This window comes from Sceloporus occidentalis, unplaced genomic scaffold (genome assembly GCF_023333645.1).
Source record: "Sceloporus occidentalis isolate IW3139 unplaced genomic scaffold, rSceOcc1.0.p SCAF_15, whole genome shotgun sequence".
Classification (NCBI taxonomy): Eukaryota; Metazoa; Chordata; class Lepidosauria; order Squamata; family Phrynosomatidae; genus Sceloporus; species Sceloporus occidentalis.
The window spans coordinates 811,697-837,018 of NW_028316995.1; the positions used below are offsets into that span (position 1 = coordinate 811,697).

Here is a 25,322-nt window from a genome sequence, read left to right on the forward strand (position 1 = left end):
CGGCTGCGCGGCAAAAACGAAGACGATCACGAAGAATCTTCGATTCTTCGTGGTCGTGAGTCTTCGTCTTCTCCTACGTTTTGCCGGCACTGTATTCTCTTCGGCGTGTCTTCGGAACGAACAAAAAAACGGCCTCTTCGTGCTCGTTTTCATGTTCGCCCGAAGACGAATGCGCAAGTCTAATTTCCACCACTTGTAGTTGGATAACAGATTTTAATTAATGTCTGTTAGGTTTGACATCCATGTTTTAGGTGAATAGGACACCAAATTTAACCAACTCTGCCACGAAAAAGGTTTCTGTGGAAGTTATGGGATTATGTATGAAAAATGATTCTTGTGTAAACTCTTTATAAAGTGTCCTTATCACCATAGAGACCAATGAAATAGCCCAGTTAGCATTTCATAGACATACCTTGGAACTCTCCAGGTTTGTCCTGGAGTCTCCAGGTAAAGCCCTGCTGCCTGGGGTCTTGGAGTCACTCTCCTCTTTCTCCAGATAAGGGAGCGGTGTTTGGCCACGCCCACTTCCCCTCTGAACTCCCTGCCCATTTAAGGCTATCGGCAGCTAGCCCCACCCCATACATGGCTAGTCCTGCCTCCATGCATAACTAGCCCACCCCTTTGTGAAGCCACTCCCCCAGGAGGGGACACCTTTCCGGGAAGCCTCTCCTGCGAGGTTTCCAGATCTGTCCATTGAATGCTATACATCAATCAAAATCACTTTTTATGTTTAACCCCTCCATCAGCTGCAGCTCAGCTCACTGCCTTGTAATTCCCCCCACATCCAATCTCCTTTATAGTAAATGTCTCCTGACATCATCTTCAGTTTCAGTCTATTATATTAGTAGGTGAAAGGTGCACTAAAGCCACAGCAATATCTTGAGTAATGTGTTTGTTAATTTAATAATGTAATCAATATAAATAGGTATCGTATCTTAGGGAATATTACAAGTATCATATAAATTTCATTCCGGTAAAAAAACCAAAAACGTCCTGTAACAATATCCCACAAATATCCCCTAATACCAGCAGGGCATCAATACTCGAAGCAATATATAATATATGATCCACCTACCCAACAGATAAGGAAAAAAATATATGAATCTTTATCTTCTATTTTTTTTAGGTGAAAAAAATATAAATACAGTATGTGAGATATTAAAGTAAATGGACAATGCTATGCTGATTTTCTCTATTCTATTTATTGCTATTAAATCTATTCCATGTATTTATTCTATCTCCATAATTCTAAGACATACAGCACATATAGAATGTATATAGAATTAGGAGTATAAACACGGTGAATCGCAGGTTAATGTTACATTTGTTTGTAATATCATTGTGTAGCATCATATCCAAATAGACTTGTGGAACTGGAAATAATGTAGTTACAAAGAGTTATTTCTTATTTCATATATTATATTTAATATATTCCTGCACGTATAACAAACGTCATCTGCCTTCGCAGAACCCCATCTTTCAATGACACCTCGTACCGGGAGATGCATTTTACATACATCATTTCTGTATGGCTCAGTTAACATATAACGGCATCCTGCTGAAGAATTATTTCTGTAATTCCACCTCTGCGGTAAATGCCCTTCTTCTGCAGACATCTATAAATCATGACTTATTACTGACAGTCAGTTTACAAAACACCTTAGTCTGCCTCTACTTGTAATTGCCTTCTCAAATAATAAGCCTATGTAAGAGCATCTATATCCTTTTCTGCCGGATTATGAAATAACGCTTGGAGTGAATCGCAGTAATGACGCTGCCCTCCAAACATGGCCTTTACAGATCCGCTGCGAGTCATGGAGCCGCACGAACCGTGTTTCAAACAAACTCTGTAGCGGAGTAAAGACGTATAAATGTAAATTAGACATAGCTTAAAATGCAATTATTTACAGAGATATGGCAGGTCTTCCTGTTGGCTTAATTATGAGACTCATGCAAATTGATTTTCTGAGAATAGACAGTGCTTTTTGTAGACTGTCAATATTTAAGAGGTGACAGATTTCATACCATTGGTCAAATGGGCCTGTGCCGTGTTATACTGTTTTAGGTACAGTGGATTGGATCTTTGTCATCGCTGTTACCAGAATATAGATATTGCAGTACTGATCTCAGAGAAAAATGTAGGAGCCAGTATTTTTCTCAATTATACTAACCCACATACTAACATACATACATACACACACTTACATACTAGCACGCACGAACATATTTCCACACATACTAACATACTGTACTTATAGTTACGTACCGTACTTACAAACACACATACTAACATGCTTACACCACATACTTACATACTTATACACACAGTTACACACACACTTTTCTTTTTGTGCCTTTGTTGGCTTGGCAGGAGGAAGTCCACCTGTACTGACAGCCCTTCGGCTACCTGCTCCCTTCCAGTCCTCAAATGCTGCTTGCACCTGAGCGCCAGGTAACTTACATCCCACGCTCAGCTGGATGAAGAATACCAAGCAAGGGGATGTGTTCGACCGAATGCATTTTCTGCAAGGGAGCTGGTGGGCATTTTAGTCGAACACTCAACTATTATATGCATTAAAATGCTTATGAGGGTCAAGTGTACCTTTAAGTGTAACAGTCAGCAGGAACATACTATTGGTTTTTGTGACTTTTTCTTATGTACACTCTGTATACGTGACCCCTACAAAGTTTTAATTGGACTGTATATTCAATGTGGAGTCTTACGTTCACTGGCCCTTGAAGCCACTTATTTTGTACATTCAAATATATAAGCCACACTGATGTGCTTTATGAAAAATCACAACTAGAGTGTACATTTGTATTCAGCCAAACCCTATAGAAGTCTACTTGTGTTACACCTTCTAAAAATAAATATAGGAAAAGAAAGGCTGTGCAATTTAATTTCATTAAAATTTCACATATTAGCTCTAATCTTATACCACAGATGTTATTTTGGTGCTATTATTCTATTTTTTTTAATCAATACGATCGACTGCTTCAAAGGATATATGTGATGTGAGTGCATTCTGTCCATGTATGAAGTCAGATTTGTTGAATCCACGTGTATTGCTTCAGCTGACTTTATATAATAAAATGCATTGAAAGCTGTGTTTCATTTAGTGTAGGTAGGTCATCTTGAAACATGTCTTAATTCTGTTCTTTTGTTGATAAATCATGTAGTTCCAATCACCTTCAAGCATCACTCTGTATAGTTACGTCAGTCCGTTATTCATAGAACAGTGGGCTTTAATTGAAAGTCAAATCCAATAACGTATGAAGGATGTTGCTGGCTGGAGCACTTTGTAAAAGATACTGCTTTTCTGGACATGTGTGTGTGCAACGAAGCTTTAATGCAAGAAACTTCCCACTTCACATATGTCGTTTTACCCCAAAATTACAATAAAGTCATCAAATGATAGTCCAGAAAAGCAGATACAAAATGGTGCTATGGTTGTGGAATTACTTTGTCCCTATGTTGTGTTCCTGTAGTGTACTTATTGCATTTAACTTACTGTATGCCGTCTCCTTGATGGGTTGCGTATGCTACCTACATGTATGTACACATACATATATGATATATTTATTAAGGGGTGATGGGGCTTTTTCTATAAAGTGCCTCTCTGTAAATATAGCGTATACATTGAAAACAGTGGAACCACGATTGAACAAGCACATGGCAAAATGCAAAAAGCTCCAGGATTTAGGGAACACTATGCCCTCAGTAAATAAGGGGTTAATAAGCAATCATGTTTGGTGAGGCTGTTTGGGACAGTAAACTACCCCTTTTGCCCTGCATGGACACCATACAGCGCTCTAGCTTTTTCCAACATGAGCTTTAATGGTTGTCTGTAAAGTTGGCTTCTCTATGAACACTACGTGGCAACAAAAGTTTGGGAAATCCAATCTTTTGAAAGGTTGGCTTTTCTGTCATCGGTTGTGTTGCTGCGGTTTTTGTGTTCTGAAACCTGGAGGCACAATCCATTTTTCCGCTGACAGAACTTTAAATAGACCTTATTCTAAGTTGAACGAAAATGTGTTCTGCCAGTTTCACAGAGCAGGGAACTGAACACCAATCATTGTAATCACAGTTGGGAAACTGGTATTTAAATTTCCTATTTCGTTTGCAAGACTCTATTGTTTGCTCTGAGTTCTAAAGTCCATATTGTTTGGATTTAGAAATGATGGTTTTGATAAGGATTTTGGGGGATGACGGTGAGTATGATGCCTTGACCTATTGGCAGAACCCATTAAAAGAATCTAATGAAGTCAATCTCTCGCCTTTGGGGTAATTTTCTTTTTATATTTGCCTTTGTTACATAATAATGCTTCTTGCTTTATCCTCAGTAATAGTCGTGAGGCCATTAAATGTCTATTTTTTTTTTTTACTTATTTTGGCGAAAAAGCCATTATCTTGAGCTCATCTCTCTTTTTATGCCTCCTTCTAAAACTGCCTACTAAGTGGATGAAACAAATGAACAGGAGGAGTAATGGTGTGCATCAATAAAAAATAGGTGGGATAAGGAAATTGACATTAACACCCCCCCATCAATCTCAATTGGATCAACATTTGTGAAAGTTGAGCAGCACTATGACAAGCCGTCTGTATCATAATCTTCATATGTCTATGATTTTTCATGGGATAGGCGTATAGCTCCTGAATCTAAGACAAGATCGAGAAGTGATTAAGGTCCAAGTCTCTACATTAGGAAAAAATGGCAGACTAGATGAGCCGAATGGGGCATACTTGCCGTCAAACTCCATGTTTCTATTATTATGTAAATATGGGCATCTTAGAGTTGTTTACCAGCTCATGATAAGGAATAGTCAATAAGTAAACTGAAAGAGACTGTATCTCTGGCCATTGTGTTTACATTAAAGAGATATTCATTCACATCCATTTGAAAAAGACATGTCCCAATGCACCCTCTGTCAGAAGAACCTCGGAGATTCTAACATAAAAAGCATATTTTGTTAGGAAACAAAGATTTTGAGAGAGCCTTTTCTACGGAAACGTGTGTTCTTTTGTTACTGAAACAGTTTATCCCTCTTATTCACTACAAACCAAATTATCTTCTTCTTGCTAAATCCCAAGTTAAATGTTTTGCTGTTAGTACATGAATTCAAAATTGCTTTGTCTCTTGGAGGAAAGAAGGCTAGAGTGAATTAAAGAGGCAGGAGCACCATGGGCTCCAAGTATGGCTTCTATGTCTAAGTCTATTATCCTTTTTACAGGTGAGCACACAGACCTCGATGTAGGGGTGGTCTACGCATGATTAATTGCGTCTCCAAAAACAAAAAGAAAGTCATATAGTTGAAATGTTTGTCGGAAGCTTAGTTGCCCTAAAAGAAAGACAAGGCAGCTAGTAGGCAGAAATAGCCATTAGGGTAATTAATTATTTATATTAAGGAGTCCATTGGGTAACATTATGTGTAAAATCCCTTTGGTACAAAGTATTAGATTATATTGAAACTACTATCTATAATTTACTGTGACATTTAAATAGAAAGGAAAAAAATAGCTACATTTTGTTAATGCTAATTGTATTGACAAAAGACATAGTACAAAAAAAATCTTTAAAAGCAACTATGGAGAGCTGATCCTTATGTAAATATGTCTGTCTATATGCAATCAATATGTAATCAATCCTTACAGACAAGTCGACCATAGCACAGCACATTACAGCGGATGGTGCACCAATATATTTTCATCCGTCTGGCGGAGAACACCAGTAGCTTAGTGATTTAAGGATTCTGTTAGAGTAAAAGGTTTAGAATATATAACCTTTGATTTAATGTCACATAATTCTTGGTTTAGTGAACTGTATTTCAGGATGCTAGCTTTGGTATTTGGAATGCCGTAAATAAGTGGAGTACATCTGTTTGATTCTGAGTATGGCCAGACAGCAGACTATCCAGCTTGCTGAATGTTGGTACGTGATACTATAGCAAATACTAGAATGCTGGATATACATGTTTTAGGTCAGCGTTGTAAGAATTACCCAAGATATGAAACATATATGAAACACTGGGTTTATACAATATATAAAACGTGACCACTAAAAGTTCTCTGATCACCCTAGTTACCCAATGAAATGTTCCTGTTGATGGACCATTCTATTATTTGCACTGGTGATAAGACTTGGGTTTGTGAAATCTTACTTAATCCAGGGGGTTATGTAGAAAAACTGATGCTGAACCAATTTCAAGGTAATGCTAAATCCAACCTCTCCTCTCTCTTAACTATGGATGTTCTTGAATTGTTACTGGCACTTGAGAACAGGTTAGGAAACACTTAAACAACATAGGCACTCGTTGTGTGCTCCGTGAATCCTGTGAGAGATCGCAGCAAAGCTCAAATCCGTTGATAAACTGTTTGCTCGCCGACCCCCCATGGGATATGCCAGAGCCTTTCCTTCCCACCCCGGCCAGAAGGCCTGCAGGAGGGTCGGATCTTCATGGTTTCCTCCGAAGAGGAGAACCACTATAAAGAAAAAGGTGGGCAGCCACAAGACTTCCCCCACCTCTCTCAGCAAACGACTGGAAACCAATCCTCACTGCGATGTAGTGCTCCAAAACGTCAAAAAAAAAACATGTCCAAATAAAAAAATTGTTCAGGCCATGTATCAAAAGTCTGTGAATCCATCTTAATTGATAGGCACAAGTGCACCAACGGAAAGTGCAAATCGTGAAAATAAATCGGTGTCTAGCCATATCTGTGAGGCCGAAAAATAAAAAATTAATTCACACACATGCCCATAAGGGTCTTGGAGTGAAGGGTGCTTCCTCTATAGCGTTGGCCTTCAGTGTTCCTCGTGCTAACACTTTTCACAACAATAAGTGCAGGGTTGTGAACGTGACCCAGAACTACTCTGGGGCTCAAGTGTACACTTTGGGCTCGATGCTACCTTGGCCCTAAGGCCAGAGGATCAAGCTTTTCCCCACTACCACTAGTGTACTACACTTGATCTTAGCCAGAAGGCTTGTTGTTCCCTCAGAAGTCTCATGGTGTTATCACAACCACAAGGGATTCTGGGTAGGCACATGCAAATAAGGTCAACAATTATCACCTTTTACCTCTATAGATTGTTGACCTTATTTGCATGTGCCTACCCAGAATCCCTGTTTCATAATGCTTCTACATAACCCTACATTTTAGTGGAAGGGTTTTCCATCACCTTTACCCACCATAACTTATGTAATGGTATTTCTTGGTTAACCCAAGCACAACCGCATGCTGATGAGTTCTATTAAGGACTGGCTTTTGCTTTTTGGCCTTTTGGGCTCAGATCAAGTGAGTACTTGTGAGCAATGGACACAAGGCTGCGGGGGCTTCTAGTGGCCCATTCAGCTTGGTTCTTCTATGGTGAAGTAGGACCATTAGTCCTGTTAATACCTCCCATGGCTGAAAAGTCTTGCTGGGCTGCATCTTCCTGGTTGGGATGGTGGAGGGCTAACAGGTTCACGGGTCTGAAGGGACCACTGCCTGCAGTTCTCTAGTATAAACTAGATGGAGCTGTGGCTTCTTTGCCTGCTTGGTGTAAAATTAGATGTCTAAAAATAGATTTATGTTTCTGGATGTGTTTTATCACAACCTAATGCTGATGAGTCCCAGTCAGGATAAAACAGCTGTCCGTGTCTGCTTCTTGGCCTTTTGGCTAAGATCAAGTGTAGTACCCTAGTGGTGGGGGGGGCTTGATCCTCTGGCCTTAAGGCCGAGGTAGCATGGTGCCCGAGGTGCGAAATTGAGCCCCAGCTTGTAGTATGCTGGTGTCACTCTCCACAGTCTGCACTCCCCACCTGTGGATGTGAACTGCACGATGAAGCACTGAAGGCACATGTGCCAATTAATTGGGCCTCCACTTCACATTTTTTAACACGGCGAGGATTTGATTTTGAATTTTGAATCACGGACTTTGCGCTTCGTTTGAGCACTGCACCCCTGATTTTTTGTCCTGATGGGTAGGGGTAGTGCGATGCCTTATGGCTCCCTACATCTCCCATACAGTGGTTCTCCTCTTCGGAGGTGGACCAGAAGATCCGACCCTCCAGCAGGTCTTATGGCCAGGGAGGGGAGGAATTGTGTTTGACATTTCCTTACGAGGATTTGTCAGACGAAGACTGAGAAAGTTTCAGGCTTCTGCTGCTCTTAAGCACAGAACACATGCACCTGAGAAGCATGACACCTCGGGCTTCCAAAAAAAAAAAAGCTGTCCATGAGTGGTGCTATTCCACCTCTTCCCGAGTTTTGTCTAAAGGCTGTCCTGTACAGCGGGCAATTACTTTCAAGGGATCTATGTATAAAGTGGATATAGAGGCAAAAGGTGATAATTGTTGATCTTATTTGCATACACCCACCCAGAATCCCTTGTGGTTGTGGCAGCACCATGAGATTTCTGAGGGAACAACAAGCATTCTGGCTTGTCTGGTGTCTGTAGATGAGTGTTTAATAATGCTTCTACATACCCCTAAATTTTAGTGGAAGGGTTTTCCACTAATAACTTTACCCACCATAACTTATGTAATGGTATTTTATGAAGTAGTCTTAATCAGACTAATTTCTTCCTTACTCTAAATTTTTGATTAAAACACAGGCAAGAAATTGACATTCTCACATCACACAAAATTTTACTTCTGAATTGCTTTGGATATCATGAGGGTATTGGGGTTTTAGAAGGTTGGATCTTTGTAGGACCTTGAGACATGACCCCATGCCTTACAATCCTCACACATCTAATGCCTGATTTAACCAAAAGCAGCCTTTGTACTATCTCAGAATGGTTTCTAGTCACCATGTAGCTTTATGTGTAGGCTTATAGCCATCTACTTTTGTTATTTTGGACAAAAGTTTGAGAAGGTCACCAGAATCGCTCAAGCGTAACTTCACAAACACCGATTTTGGTTTTATTTCTGAATCAAACTGTCTTTCAGCTGATGTGGAGGTTGACATTTCACTTAAGGGTTTACGAACTTGATAATCTCAAGAAAATAATTTCAATAGGTCTTAATTAATGGCTTTGCTGCTCCATTGCAGACACAAAGCTTTTCAGCTAGTAGGGAGCCTTTTGCAACGAAGCGCACAATTCTATTGCACTCTGTACAAATGAAATTTTTTTCAAACCTCTCAAGGTTAGAAATTCAAAAAAAAATATCCAAGCAGGGTACAAAATGTAGACTTTTCAGATTCAGGTAAAGGTATGTATTGTTTTCAACATCACAATTACTATTGTTTAATCCGCATACACAAGAATATTGTAAATCATTCCATAAAGCAACAATGATCCTAATGTGACCCAATAGAATTAAACTAATAATAATTAATACATAATGATGTTGTTTAAGCTCATTAGCCGTTACTGTTTTTTCCAGGATATCAGATAACGTGCCGATTTTATTAATCATGCAGCACTTTTTGAGATATTCATTGTGCTACAGCCCTCTTTAAGCCATTCTAGTTTCCCTCTCCTTACAGCTGATAGTTATGGTTGGATGCATATTATCCATTACCGGTCTAGTAAAAATAATGTGTGATGGGAATAATATTCATATTGAGTTGCCCTGCACCAGATTAAATTCAGAATAGTATTTCTATTTCTGTAGAGCCTGGTAGCCATGTACAGCTGTGAAACGCCTTGTATATGTAGAATGTATATTATATTTATTTTACAGTATCAAGGTGTGCGCAAAGTGAATTTTAACATTAACAAAAATAGCCTCCGAGACAATGTGTTATAGAGTACCCTCCGCTTATATTGGCACCATTGGAAAATATGAGCAAAGAATGCTGTGAAAAAGTGGTCTTTAGTTTTTTAACCCTTTGAATTATCTTCAATTATCAATGCATATACATTGTAAGGCATTATGTGGGCGCAGAGATCCATTGGCCTTCGTTCGTGATGTCCTCCTCTTAGACACGGACGGAACATTTTTGGTTCTGTTTTTGAGAAAAGATAAAAATGGCAAGAAAATATCTCCTGGAAACATATAAACTATGGTAACAGTACAACAGGTGGACACTTTTGGAATTATTTAAAGACCCGTTAAGGAGTTAGTGGCAGGCTTTATTTTTGCGTTTGAAAACATGGCTCTAATGGAACTCTCTGGGTGAAACACTGCTTCCCGTATCTCTACTTTAAAACATAACATTTGGAGGATGGTTTGGGGTGAATAAGTCCTTGGGGCATTACAGTTCATTCTAGGTAAAACATTACTGTGAAGATAAATATACTTATATATTAAATATACAAAGTAGGGGGTGATTTAGTATGGATTTAGTTCTAAGCCTGACCCAGGGTATTTCTCCACTTGTCCCTAGCACTTACATCTGCACAGCTGACTGTTGGCATATGTGCTGGGAGGTAGGCCATAGCATAAAAAGACTCATTACAAGATGGACATCTGCTCTTCCCCACTAGTCGTGGAAGTAAGTGGTACACCAATAGGGCAATTGGCCCTGGTTTTGAGTCTGAAAGTCTACTGTCCTCCAGTCCTTCTGTCCCTTTGAGCTGCCACCATATACCTAGTTGGCATAGGCCAGGATAGATCAGTGGTTCCCAACCCAGTCCTCAATAATCACCACATTCTTCTCCATTAGGGAGATTCATACAACCTGGACCTTTGGTTTGCTTCAAAGACTGGGTTGGGAGCCACTTTCTGTACTTTCTGTAGTGTCCACGGAATCATAACCAAGGTAATTACTGAGAAATGTTTTGTTCCAAAGTTGTACAGTTTTTGTTATTAGTATTAAAAAAAAAAATACAGCTTATTTGGATTTTAATTATGTTTGTAGGACAATATGTAAAATATAGCCAATAGTTACAGGATACAATTCTACAGAGGAACTGTCACATTCTGAGCTAGGTTATTCTAATTCTCCTATATACCGCATTTTAATCATATTTTTTTTTTCTTTTCACTTAATGTAATGGCTTTACAGCTAAATGATGCTTAAAACATAATCTTTGGTAAAGTTGAAATGCCCAAACCCTTACCAGAAATAATTTATTCATTATGTAAAAGTTTGCATCATTTTTTAAAGCAAAGCTTAATTGTCACATGTATCAAAAACAGGCATTCATACATTACATTAGATTTGCATAGCGGCAGCAGAATCCATTGCAATTTACAATCATTGTCAGTATGATAAATTTAAAATCACAAGCAATAACCGACTGGTACAAAAAGATAAGAGGGCCCTGCTCTTGTGAGTTTACAATCTAGTTGGTTGAGGGGGAAGTGAAATAGTAAAGGACTGCCTGGATGGGGATGAGTTGGTCGAGTCAGGATGAGCTGTCAAGGTTGCTCAGATTTGCCCAGGAAACTCAAATAGTTTTTATGTAATTCCAAGTGTTAGTATAATAATTACCTGATATTTACGGCTGTGCTGTACGGGAGATCGGCCATTTTGCTGTCGCAGTACATTATAAATTGCTGCTTTACCATAAAATATTTATGGTGATAGCTTCACAGAGAACCAGACAGTAGCAGCATAAGGCGTCGATGCACGTCTGATTAAACAATGCAGGTAATGGCTGACACGATGATTTCAATGCAACCCTCGCCGACAGATTAAGGGATTAAAAGGCAAAAAGTATGCCTTAAATCAGGATGGGTGCTGAAAAATAGAAATCTAAACAATTTAAATAAAAATAACAACTGATGGTTTTCACTGGTGGGCACAATTATGGTTTTATCTCAAACTAGCCAAATTTTTATAATTTATATTGATATTAAATACATTAAATTATATACAGTGTATATATATATGCATTAAACATTCAACTACAGACACCAGACAGCTTTTTTTTCCTTCAGAAATCTTATGGTGCTGCCACAAACACAAGGGACTCTGAGTAGGCGCATGCATATAAAGTTAACAATTATAACCTTTGCCTCTATATCCACTTTATACATTGATCCCTCAAAATTAATTGGCCCCCTGTACTAAACAGCCTTTAGATAAAACTCGGGAAGGGCAACCAAGAAATACCATTACATAAGTTATGGTGGGTAAAGGTGATGGAAACCCTTCCACTTATATTTAAGGAGTAGTAGAAGTATTATTAAACACTCATTTACAGACACCAGACAAGCCAGAAGGCTTGTTGTTTTACCTCAGAAATCTCATGGTGCTGCCACAACCACAAGGGATTCTGGGTAGGCACATGCAAATAAGGTCAACAATTATCACCTTTTGCCTCTATAGATAATTGTTGACCCTATTTGCATGCGCCCACCCAGAATCCCTGTTTAATAATGCTTCTACATACCCCTAAATTTTAGTGGAAGGGTTTCCCATCACCTTTACTCACCACAACTTATGTAATGGTATTTCTTGGTTACCCCAAGCCTCAACTATTAAGACAATATCCTAACCTCATGCTGGTGAGACTTATTAAGGACAAAGCAGCTGCGTTTTGCTTCTGGGCCTTTTGGTTAAGATCAAGTGAGTACTTGTGAATGATAGACACAAGGCTGCAGGGGCTTCTAGTGGCCCATTCAGCTTGGTTCTACTTCTAAGGTGAAGTAGGACCACTAGTCCTGTTTATACCTCCCATGGCTGAAAAGTCTTGCTGGGCTGCATCTTCCTGGTTGGGATGGTTGAGGACTAGCAGGTTCATGGGTCTGAAGGGGCCACTGCATGCAGTTCTCTAGTCTATCTAGATGGAGCTGTGGCTCCTCTACCTGCTTGGTGTAAAATTAGATGTCTAAAAATAGATTTATGTTTCTGGATATGTTTTATTTGTTGGTGTATTTTTGGGTCATTTGGCCAGTATCAGTATCATAGCTGCCTATTGCTGCTTGGTGTTTTGGCTAGGATCAGAAGGCTTGTTTTTCACTCAGAAATCTCATGGTGCTGCCACAACCACAAGGGATTCTGGGTAGGCACATGCAAACAAGGTTAACAATTATCACCTTTGCCTCTGTATCCACTTTATACATGGATCCCTTGAAAGTAATTGCCCGCTGTACAGGACAGCCTTGGGCACACCTTGTACCCTGGCTTGGTACGCCGTCGGTTCTGCGATGCTTCTTGCCGGGAGTGCCATGAGATTTCTGAGGGAAAAGCAAGCCTGCTGGCTTGTCTGGTGTCTGTAGATGAGTGTTTAATAATACTTCTACTACATATATATATATATATATATATATATATATATATAAAGTACTGTGGCCTAAGTTCCTGCAATGGGGGTAGCCTAGAATACTGATTGGAGCCTAAGCACGTACATTCTATTTTAATTTTTCATGAATTGTTTGTTTTCTAGATAAACAGGCATATAATCATCATACATAAAGTAGTTCTTGTACAACCTTGCAGTCAATATCCCAGTAAACAAAATATGATAAGAAGGAAACAACCTTCTAATAGTCTAAATTGTGCATGTCCTGGCAGCAATAAGTGTACGTTCATTGGAGACTAACATCTAGTTTGGTTATTAAGTGATAGCTTCCTAAGCATGAGTAAAAAAAAAAAAAAAAAAATGTTGCGCATGCCCCTGGCCAGGCCTGTTATTATGGTAATTTAATGCATGGCCTCACGCAGCACTCATTTAAGATTTGGAAATTCAATTGGTCAGAGAAGCCTATCCGGGACTGAAGGCGGAATGCAAATGTCTTTCTTTGATCAAATTGGATGCCTGAGAATTTTCAGAATAATGCATCCCCAAACAGCGGTCATAGCGCACACGCCACACGCAGAACACGCAATAAACATTACTGGGACAACGCTCTCTCACCAACGGTCATCTGACATGACTTGATTATGGAGGGGGAGGGGGGTGAGTTATTACAGCTTTCACATTGAAAATGCCTTTAAAAGTTTTGTGTATATATATATATATATATATATATATATATATATATATATATATATGTATATGTAATTAATTACTTTTATAATAAACAATATAGTGCTCTCTTTAATATAGGTATGTGCTCTTTCTTCATCTGTGCTGTCTAATAAAGGCCTTACAGAGTTCCCTCGCTTTTTACATACTGATACCCGCGACACCCTTGAGAGTAACATTTATGGCCTGTTACTCGTTGACGTAACAGAAAGAGTAGAGTAGGCAAAAGTTGCCTTTTGAACTCATTGATTTCCCCTATGGAGAGCTAGTAATTTCTGCTGTAAGAAGAGCTTTGCTGGCCCTGTAGAATGTATAGTTAAATCAATATAATTGATGCAGTGACCTCACTGAACTATACATTATGCAAGGCCGGTTCAGCTATCTTGCAGGAGTGACGTGTTTTTAGTTTTTAGGTATACACTTATGCTATAGCATGTGACACACTTACATGTGTGGTGGAAGGGCTGGCTCCAAGAGTTATAGCCACTAAACCAAGAGTTTCTCATATCATCGGTTTCAGACATGCGCGTGAGATTCCTTCACCGAGATGTTCCGTTGCAGTGAATTTCTGCGCTCCCGATAAGCGACTTGTGTAGATGGCTGCTTTCAGGTAGCTACAAGAAGCATGAAGCAAATCACTAGGCATATTTTTCATCGTTATCATATCTTGTGATAACCTCATCATGTAACAGAAGTAAATTCCCTCCGTGCTGTCGGTTTTAGAGAAAAAAAAAATCATTTCACCTAATGATGGCAACATAAGCGATGGGAGACTGTGCGGAAAGTTAAACAATTCACTCGCTCAGACAGATTCACGGTGTCTGATAGAAGTTAATAGATTGGAAAATTTAAAAGACAGACAAGCAAAAAAAGGAGAGAGAAGACGTGTTTATAGAACGCGGCATAAAAGCTTTAAACCTCATTACAAGCCGGGAACAGCGGATTCTGCTGAATATACGCTTTGCTACCTCACAGCACATTAAACAGCAAAACATCACAACCATATACAACACACAATAAATCATCATTAAGCGGCACACGACACTGTACTACATGCCACACATCACAATATTGTTAAACTTCAAAGAGTAGACAGAACAACACAACACATACATTATACAGAACTACACAACTATTCAAAGAAACTATACAAAGAAACATTGCAACACAGCAACAAAAGTAGATTACAAGACAATATCACACAACATTCTATAACTCACATTACATCATCACTACACAAGCCAGAGGTCCATGCCACCCACCGTCACACCAAACAAACATTATACACAATACTGGTCAACACTATAACAATAAAAAATAAAACAACACAGCAAAATCACACAGCCAAGGGTATTTTGTAGACAGGCAGTTCCAGGGGGGGGGGGACAGTAGCCCCTCTGCAGCGTAACTAGGGTACATCACCCTGTTGGGCAATGAGGCTCCTAAGTGTGCCACTTCTCCATGGGCCAGTTGGGGAGATCTCCCTTGTAACTATGCTTAACATCCTTAGAGTGGTATGTGACATTGTCCCGACACTCAGTATGAAAGCTAGTGGACATGAAGGTGAGTGGTGAGATGCAGCTGGGATGTCATGATAGCCCGCGGGCTTCATTCTGGGTCAAGCCTAGAACAGCACCCAGCCAAAACACACCACTCTATAGTTCACAGCATTGAACACCATAGTGGAGAGCACCACATAACACACACCTCCAATGGTGATACAAATACTGATATTAAACGAGACAACAAGGGTTTGAAGACTCTGATCATGAACATACGGTTAGCAGTTTGTAGTCTGTAGAGCCTTTAATAAGCTGCACCCCACCGGTGCCATGACAGGGCAAATGTTATCTATTGATGTAAATCTATTTAATACAAGTTGAGGCCAACACTTTACACTGCCGATGTCCCCACTCTACAGGATTATATTTCACTGTAAAATAACCATAAAGTGTTTTTGTTGCCCAAAGCGAGACATGTATGCACGCGTGATCAGCAACTGACCCCCTACCGTGAGCATCTCCATCTCTCATTCTACAGGGAGTACTTGTACATGCGCTCGTTACGTCATATGGATATCTTTCCTGGAAATAAAATGCCCAATAGAGCCTCTGGGCTCAAGGAACATAAACAGAAATACAAATTTCTATATCACGTAGTGCTTACGAACGAGATGAAATGGACCAATGAAAAGTATAACCAAGTTTAAGTTCTGCATTCACGTGCCACGCAACCCGTTGGTTGTTTTTTTTTGCTTTTTTCCCACTAAAATCACAGTTCTCACCAACAATTATTATTCCATATTCAGCTGACTGTAATCTTTTCCTGCCAAATCTGTTTTTAAAATGTCCACCATGCCGAGGCAGTGAAAAACAGTGAAATCTGGTGCCATTGAAGCTTCTGCGCGGGCGCTCAGCTGTTGGCAGGGCTGCGATCCAAAAATAATAGTAAATCAATGACAAGAGGTAGAGTCACTGCCAAGAGTGATACTGTTTCCACTTCTTTGAATAAAAATAAATCAAAGCAAGAACAGACAGAACTGGAGCAACACACAGTCAATCATGGGATGATGAGTAATGTCAGCCGGTTGAAAAGTACTTTCGCAAAATCCACTCTCGGGTTTCTCTGACAAAACGGATGATTCTGGGACTTGGCTTTTGAATGATTAGACTGTATTTTCTAGATGATGACGTTGTGTAAATTTGGGGGGGTTCCTATTTACTTTATACCAAATCATTTGAGAAAACAACAGTACGTACACGCACAGCTTTACCACAAATGAAATCCTTTTAGATGTAAAGCAAGGAAGTTTTAAGTTCTACTTAGAGGGTGCTAGATAAGTGGAGCAGCCTCCCAGCAGAGGTGATAGAGGCTAATCCAGTGAGGGTAGAGAGAGTACAATATAAGAACATTGACTAAGCAAGGTATCAGTTGGGAAATGCAATCAAGCTGCTATTTGTAGTATAAAACTATTAATATATTGCCGTTATATAGAGAATGTTTTTTTTTCTACGGAGTAACAGATTTAATGTGGCCATTACATTTGTTCAGGTCAGAGCATAGAGGAGATCAAAATTATGCCCCCTACACTGAAAAATATTCTGCAGATATCCATGTCTACTAGACAAGTAGACTCCTGACTCCGTCTCATACTGTCTGTGGTAGAATAGCTCAGTCTCAATCATTCAGCAGGATACTCTGACTAATGAAAGTCTATAGAAGAATGGACTTCATTAGCATAAAGCATCAGCTCAGTGTGGTGGTTGAGCAGGAAACGTCTCTCAAAATATCACATGACCGACAACAATGGCGGCCTCCAGGTCTGGAGATAAAGGGAGTTTATTGGAATAAAATGAGAGAAAACCAGGTTTTTGTCATTTCTAACCTACATTACTGTATACAGTGCTTGGTTTTATACCAAGATATATTTTTTTTTCATGGGACTAACCCATATGACTAGCAACTGGACCAACCACCAGTACAGTGTGGGTGCCAACAACTCATTTTAAATAGTTTCTATAAAGACCGTACAGTATCTGATTCATCACGTTCGTCGTATACAGTATGCAGTAAAGATTTAACTGCGATGTGATATTTACAGAGAGCACAGGCTTTCACAGAACACATATATTTTCTAATACATTTCCCTAAAGTGTTACAGAACAAAAGGAACGTTACAAGGCGCCATTACCGTGAAATCGTCTCGGCAGTAGGGGGTTCCCATTCGCTCGCCTCTAATATGAATGCAATCACGGTGCAGCTTTGATATCTGAATTGCTGCATTATGTTTGCAGGCCAGTTAAGACGTTCCATTCTCTCACTCTACTGCCCATCACATTAATAATCACTTATAGCGCAAGTTTGGAAATGATAACTAATGGGATAGACTTTTATTGACAGTGTAGAAAACAACATCTGAGTGTACGAGACATATTTCCCAACTCCAGTAATGGCGTGCATCCTCATCGCCCTTGAACAATTCCTGCATGTAAATCGACCTCCTTGAAGAAACAGGAACAACAACATTGACGTCTCTTGCTTCTGGAAGAAATACTTTATTTTTGTGATTAATATTTACATCCGCTACTCTTTCCAAGTAAACTAGATCATGTATTTAACCCAAGGTAATATAGTTTGTAGAACTCATCAAAATACAAGGAGATTGATACGTTGGGTCATGATTGCTTTGGTGAAACACACAGCATTGTTTGCATTTTAGGAAAAGCCATATCCCGAAGGTGTTATTGTTCAACAAATTCATGACTTACTTATGATATTTAGAACACAAAAAAAAAAAAATGTTAAAAAAAATCAAGAATCAAATACTTTTTTAATATAGACATTTTTTTAGTTTTTTTACTTTCTCAAAATATTGAGAATATTCATATTTCAGAAAATACATCTTCAAGTTGGGCAACCTCTGCCAATCACATAGTCTGTTAAAAAGAAAGTGGCACTCTGGACACACTTCTAGTCTGCGATAGGAGGATCCAGCCCCAACTTGGAGATCTAAGTCTACACTGATGGATCAAGTAGTCATTTGGTCCAAGCAAGCTTTAAATACTTTTCTTCTTTGATACAGTAATGCAGGTCGGCATTGTCAAAAACGTGTATTTTTTCTAATTTTCTCCAATAAACCTTCTTTACCTGCAGATGGCCGCCATTGTTGTCAGTCATGTGGTATCTTGGGTGACTTAAACGCCACACTTTATGGCAGTGCTAATGAAGTCCTGCTTTGATGATTAACTATATCGTCTATAGAAAAATAAATAGCTAATTATGCACAGAATAAAGGTGTTTGTCTAGTAGATTGGGCACAGATAACAGAGCTGCGACACATACAAATCACTAATATGCAGCTGCCTGAAAATATTATGACAATACTTAAAGTTATAGAGTTCTTTTTCATTGAAATTCTTTAAAAAATGATGTCTGACCTGCTATAAAACATCAAGCTTTGTTTTCGGGGTGCCAACATTTTATATTGCGATAACAACTATACGTTCAAAATGAGTCTGAGCTCGCTATACTAGTATAATGTACATCATAACCTTACAATCATTTATAACAGAATAGGTATTCTCCATATTTTTATACTATTACATACCTCATTACTGTCAAAAAATTAAATTATGTGTTTTAGTCATCTTCTTCACTATAACTTTTATTAGACTCATTTTCTCAAGGCTAAATGAACTATCCAGATCAAACAGTAAGTTTGCCGCAGACCGCGTCCAGCATCTGAGATAATTTAAAAGAAAAAGGTGTTACGTGGGAGAACCCCACAGAAGCCGAATGTTCTTAGAGCTTTCACATCAAACACGCCGTTCCCGTCTGACCCTTCAGGGAGGTCGCTTCTCTTAAATATTTATTGTTAACCAAAAGCAACGAAAAAAACTGTCCTTACAAACTTCTTAACTAAGAGATATTGAAAAAGTAAATAAATGGATTTCTTCACGGCTATAAATGTTATTTTTTCCCCATTTCGAATTTTCTTTAACTCCCTTTATTCAAGCCCCCTCTACATCTTTTTTTTTTTTCTTTCTGTCTAGTGCAGCCTTTTATTTCTCCCCAACTGCAGCCTCTTTTCTTTAAGATGTTTGCATTGTGGCAAGAAACAAACATGGTGTCCTATATAGACCTATTCCATCTGTGATGTTATACCCACCAAGGGCAGTCATTAAAGGAACACTCCAGCTATGACATGCACTTTAATGCATATGATAGCTCAGTGGTCTCGTCTAATTTTCATGGAAGTCCTCATTTGCCCTTTCCTCATACTCTCTGGTGTGGAGGAGTTGTGTTCGGCGAAGCACATCTTCTGACACGTGATAAACTTACTACCAGTCAGCTCCAGAGTTGGCTCTCCGAATTCCCGCGAGTGCTGCAGGGATTAGAACCCTGTACACATCCCCAGTAAGCGCTCCCAATTATTGAATGCATCCAATCCTATGCATTCTTTGCTTAATGGACTACGTGGGACACTCGACTTCTCTCTATATTGCAAGGTAATTGTCCAGTGGAGCTCTGCGCCAACATAGTCATTATGTGACAGAGGATATTGTTCGGCAATTCTTTAATATAACCCCTAATTTTATTGCGCACCAAGGTCCTTCCCTCTCGTGATGTAAAATATGAGATGATCATTCCTGAGAATAATCATTTCAATTCTGTAAGATCATCACCACAGAAATCAGAAATTTGATAAGTCATGGATCCTGACAAGCTCAACTTCATTGGAATAAAAGCTTGTTAAGGTGAGCTCGAAAAAGATTCCGTTTACAAGAAGAGACTTATGAAGTCCTGTAAGCCAAAACTCTACATCCTTTTCTATGATGGCCCAATAAAAGGTATCACTTTTGACTTCACCTTCTCTTGGAGACACCCGTATCCATTTCCATTACTCGTGTCGTCAGCTCCTGAGCTCCTAAGCCAAGTTTACTATGAAAACAATAAGTTACTATGTAAGGACAACATGGAGACAACTTGGAGACAATATTTCAGTTCACATGCAGGGAAAGACAAGTTGCCCTATGTTTGTCTAAACGTAGCTAGAAAATGAGATGTACTCTCTCTGCCCATACAGAGAAAACATTTATTACTTAAATAAGAAAAATGTTGTATTACATTTACAACTTGTTTTTTTTTTGGGCTGTTATGATCACAATAGATTATTATTGTTTTCCTACTTATCTGGATAAAAGCTGCTGTTAATGCCCAACAATAAGACTTGTGATGTTCACCTATTATAAGCAAAATCTTCATTTTAATAATTTGAGAATGTGCAGCTGCCGGTTCTCCTCTGTCTTTCTCTTTCCATGCCTCGTGGGAATGGAACCTATTACCGCTGTGATTGTGTTGTTGTAGCCCTGACACTAAAGAATCCCCCTCAGCAATAGTTACTAGATTATTAGCCGGCAAATTGTATAGCTGCCTCGCTCCACAATTAGTCTTCTATTCTTTCAGTTCTTTAGTCTTCTCTGCTGTGTAATGAGCAAATATGCCCTTTTATCTGTAAAAAAAATCATTCAATTTTAATGTCACTGTTTATGTGTTATTTTTCCTTTGTATTGAATGGTGAATGTGTTGTGTAATTTAACCTAAGGCCGATTGGAGGTGTATTGAAAGGATTAGAGGAAAGCATATATCTTGTTGATGTGTTTGATATATATATAGAAATAATAGACGTTTTGTTGATATATTAATGCGAGTTTTGGAGGAGTTGAGGCATCTTTTGTTTGTCAAAGACAGCCGGTAGAACCACCAGATTTTGGTTGTTCCCCTTTGAAAAGGATAAACTGTCATCATTCCACTCCGGAAACACAATTCTAACAAGAGCTGGATTTGGCAAACTAGGATTGGACATGGATATGAGATGTTTCCTCAAATGCTCCCCTTGGCTTCCTCCAAAAATTAGCCCTTCGAGTACATTCCTAGACTGTCTAAATGGGAATATCAGCTGTCTATGACTTTACAATGAAGAACAAAAACAGAAAACTTTGATGTGATGCGATGTGTGTGATTTGGTATCTGTTATGGAGTTCCCATAGGTAGGTGCTTACACAATAGTAAAAAGCCATGCTTCGAGAATCAAGCAGTCCCTTGGTCGCTGGGATGGAATGATATAAGATGTCTGTTCTTTGATGTATCTGAACCCTTTATTATAGACAGTGAGTATTGTAATAGTACATGCGCAGTAATGGAGTTGAGGCATGGCGTGCTAAGCTTACTCTGGGTAGGGGGTCAGACTCAAGCAGGATGTGGTTGGAGTAAAAAAGTGGGCAGATTGGGGCAAGATAAGCCTCCTAGACTTAATTTGAGTGGATGGAGATTGTGTTTGGGCTGCCCTTATATCTGGCCGGTAAGTGTTCCGAGCAGGGTGGTGGTAAAAATTTTACCAAGCCCAAATGCAAGCTCAGCAGGGAATGTCCTTAATGATGAGACAAAGATGTGTGCGTCACAAATTTTATTTACAAGGTTAAATATTTGCTATATTTGTTATCGGCATACAGCACAGAAAATATGAATTTCATAAATCAGTGGTGCAATTACTTCTTTTGTCTCCTTTTTTTATTATGTCACCATTACAGTAAGGCTGGGATTTTTCATAGTTCAGTAGCTTTGATTGCCTAATAATAAGGATCCATTAGCAGTCCTGAAACCCCAGTGAATACCGTATCAGATGATACAGTGCATGTGAGACACCATGCTATTTGTACTCAAGACAGATCATCCACTTATAACTTGTGTGCAACCATGTCATAAACGCACATTATGTTCTCTCTGTTAAATGGCCTCATTAATATGCATGCAGACCAGCACGTATAAGTCATTTGTATGCAAATGGCCAAGGTTTTACCATAATGCAAGGTATGCAGTACTAGTGGGACCCCATTACCGACCCCACTGAATTGTTTATGGTAGTCATTAAATAGATTTATTGGGGTTTATTAAGCAGAATGGACTGTAAATGCAGGATCTGGGTAGTGACAGGGTCACGTTGATATGAATCACTCATAATACTCATATTTATGCAAACCTATGCATTCGTGCACAGCAAATGAGAGAAAGTAATCTAATAAACATATATTTATAATTATCAACAATATATAACAGTGCAGGGGCGGCCATTGTTGTCAGTCATGTGATATTTTGGGTGACTTTCCCTGCACAATCACCACACTGAGCCGATCCTTTATGGCAATGCCAATGAAGTCTGTTCCTCCATAGACTTTCAATAGCAGAGTGTCCAGATGGGTGGTTAAGACAGAGCAATTCTATTTCCAATCTGTGCTATTAATAAACACATTTTAACACCTCTATCTTTTTCATTGTTATGTGAGGATACTTTTTGCTACTTTACAGTGACCAATATGATAACTTGATTACTCAGACATATTCCGGCAGAGATGCATAATACAGAAGTACTAAAGTGTGTATAAAAGCTTTAAAGAGGTTTTACCATGAACCAAGGCCTTACTATTATTTCAGAAGAATAGAAGCATGTACTAGTCACATTTCAACTACTAGAGAAGAGTGAATTACTGTAAAATACACAAGATTTGTATAAATAATAAGGTATTTTTATGCTGGGGTTTCGTTCAGTTAGGTTTCAAAGAGATTGGGTGCCATGTTGCTGAAGGATTTTGGATTAATTTGGGGGATTGTCATCTTTCTCATGATAACCATACATGTTCAGCTGGTGGTAGAAAATAGCCCCGCTCCTCGCTGCTAGACCACCACTAGAAGGACATCATGTGGCGCGCAGTTAAGGAAAGGACAGATTGTAGGGAGTATTTATCCTCTGGCAACACATTTTCTTGGGACCTTCAATGAGATTTCTCTGGTTGGTACCATTGGACATTAAATCCCAAGTAACCACTTTCAGAAGCCTGTGGTTAAACTTAAAACCATGTTCTTGGACAATTTAGTTTTACTTTCCTTGTGAGTAGAAAATCACTATATATATATATATATATATATATATATATATATATATATATATATATATATATATAAATATTATACATTTATAATAAATTTGAGATTTGTAATGAGATAAATGTCTTGTATTTTTCAGATTGTGTTCAGGAAGATAAGTGATGTGAAACGCGAGGAAGAAGAATGGATGAAAAGCAAAAACGAAGCACCCTTGATTCTTCCACCGGACCATCCAGTCCGACGGCTCTTTCAGAGGTTTAGACAGCAAAAAGAAGCCCGACTGGCAGCAGAGAGGGGCGTAAGAGACCCCAACTTCCGAGATATAGAGAAAGGAAACATCCTGGTAGAACATTCTGCTCGGAATACAATCAAAGCCAGCCTTGTCACGGTAACAGAAAGCCCCGCTACTCCAATATCATTCCAGACAGCTTCGACCTCTGGGGTGTCAGACCGTGCTAAGCTGCACGCTCCAGTATTAGAAAGCACTGGGGGTAAAGTGCCCGGGGAATTTGTTAAAAGAAAAGGGTGGGCCAGGTTTAGAGATGCATGTGGGAAAGGGGAGGACTGGAACAAGGTGTCCAAAGCCGAGTCTATGGAGATATTACCCGAAAGAACTAAACCCCCAGGAGAGGTTACGTTAAAGAAGACAGATTCATGTGACAGCGGCATTACCAAAAGTGATTTACGATTAGACAGTATTGGGGAAACTAGAAGTCCTCAGGATCGAAGTCCTGTGCAGACAGAGGTTAAACACACTTTTTATCCTATTCCAGAACAGACTCTCCATGCCACGGTGTTAGAAGTGAAGCATGAGTTAAAAGAAGATATTAAAGCCTTGAACTCAAAAATGACAAATATCGAAAAACAGCTCGCAGAGATACTAAGGATATTAGCGTCGAGAAGGTGCTCTCAATCACCACAAGAAATATTTGAAATATCAAGGCCTCAGTCGCCTGAATCAGAAAGGGACATATTTGGATCAAGCTAAGATATACTTTGAGAAGAATAGAGTTTGTAATGAAAAAAGTATATAACGGGTTCAGTAGACAGTCTAGAACGCAGTGTTCTAAAACTGCAACATGATTCAAGACCATTACCCAGTCAAGAGTCGCCATGTTACGTGTGGCGGAAGTGGGTCGTGTCTCCACCACTAACGAGCAGCTTGAGAGGAAACAGATACAGAAATAAAGAAAGTTTATAGAACATTTAGTCGTTTAGCTCTGTCTCTCAGTGCCTCACTGGGAAGTTTAAAGGTGCAGTCACTCTAAATAAAGTATTAATGTAGCTTTTATTAAAAAATAGCCGAGCCAGCAAAATCAGTGGCAAGTGGCCTACGTTTCAAAAACTAGATGCTTTTTAAAAATGTATCATATTTTACGCTAAACAATTAGACATTTTTTATAAAGTGACTACACCTTCGAAACAGAAAATTGGAATGCGGGTAGATTTTCTTTCTTTTCCACGCTAATTGTTTGTCAGTCTTATTATCTTTCTCCAGAAGCATGCCTTATGACGCTTGTCTAGTTTGAACCCGTTGTTCAAACTAGAAAAAAAGGTGCGGAACTGTATCAAACAATCTCTGCTACTGCAGCCTTCATGAACGGTTTGTGAAACATGAGCTGAATATCACAATATATTTTCCACTTTACAGGATCACAGAAATCGCTGGGGAACGTGGAGTGTGGTATAGGAACAAAATATAGATTTTTTTAGAAAAAAATACAGATTTAACACTTACTAGCTGTATTACAATCACCACGTCCACGGGCAACTAAAATATTTATAGATTACTTATGAACATTTACTTCTGTTTTCAGGGTGACATATGACTTTGGTCCCACCAAGAAGTCTTCCAAAGGAAATAACATTTACTTAACCCACAGAATAATTTATTTTCATATACAATTCATGTTAAAAGATATATCTAGATTTTTTAGGCTCTTCTGACTCCCACAATATAGCAGAATTATATATTTTTGGGATTTGAATCCCGGTGAACTGTGACGTTCAGGCTGTATTTTCACGTTATTTCAGCAT

The 25,322-nt window shown here is 39.0% G+C and overlaps 1 protein-coding gene across 1 annotated transcript in view; it reads left to right on the plus strand.

Annotated features, from left to right (window-relative positions):
* LOC149303118 (voltage-gated delayed rectifier potassium channel KCNH1-like) overlaps positions 1-24,273 on the plus strand; it is a 144,869-nt gene extending 120,596 nt beyond the window's left edge. The window contains exon 11 of the mRNA XM_089481488.1: positions 23,425-24,273. Within this exon, the coding sequence (XP_089337614.1) occupies positions 23,425-24,273 (849 nt within the window). The remainder of the gene's footprint in view (positions 1-23,424) is intronic.
* The last annotated feature ends 1,049 nt before the right edge of the window (positions 24,274-25,322 follow it).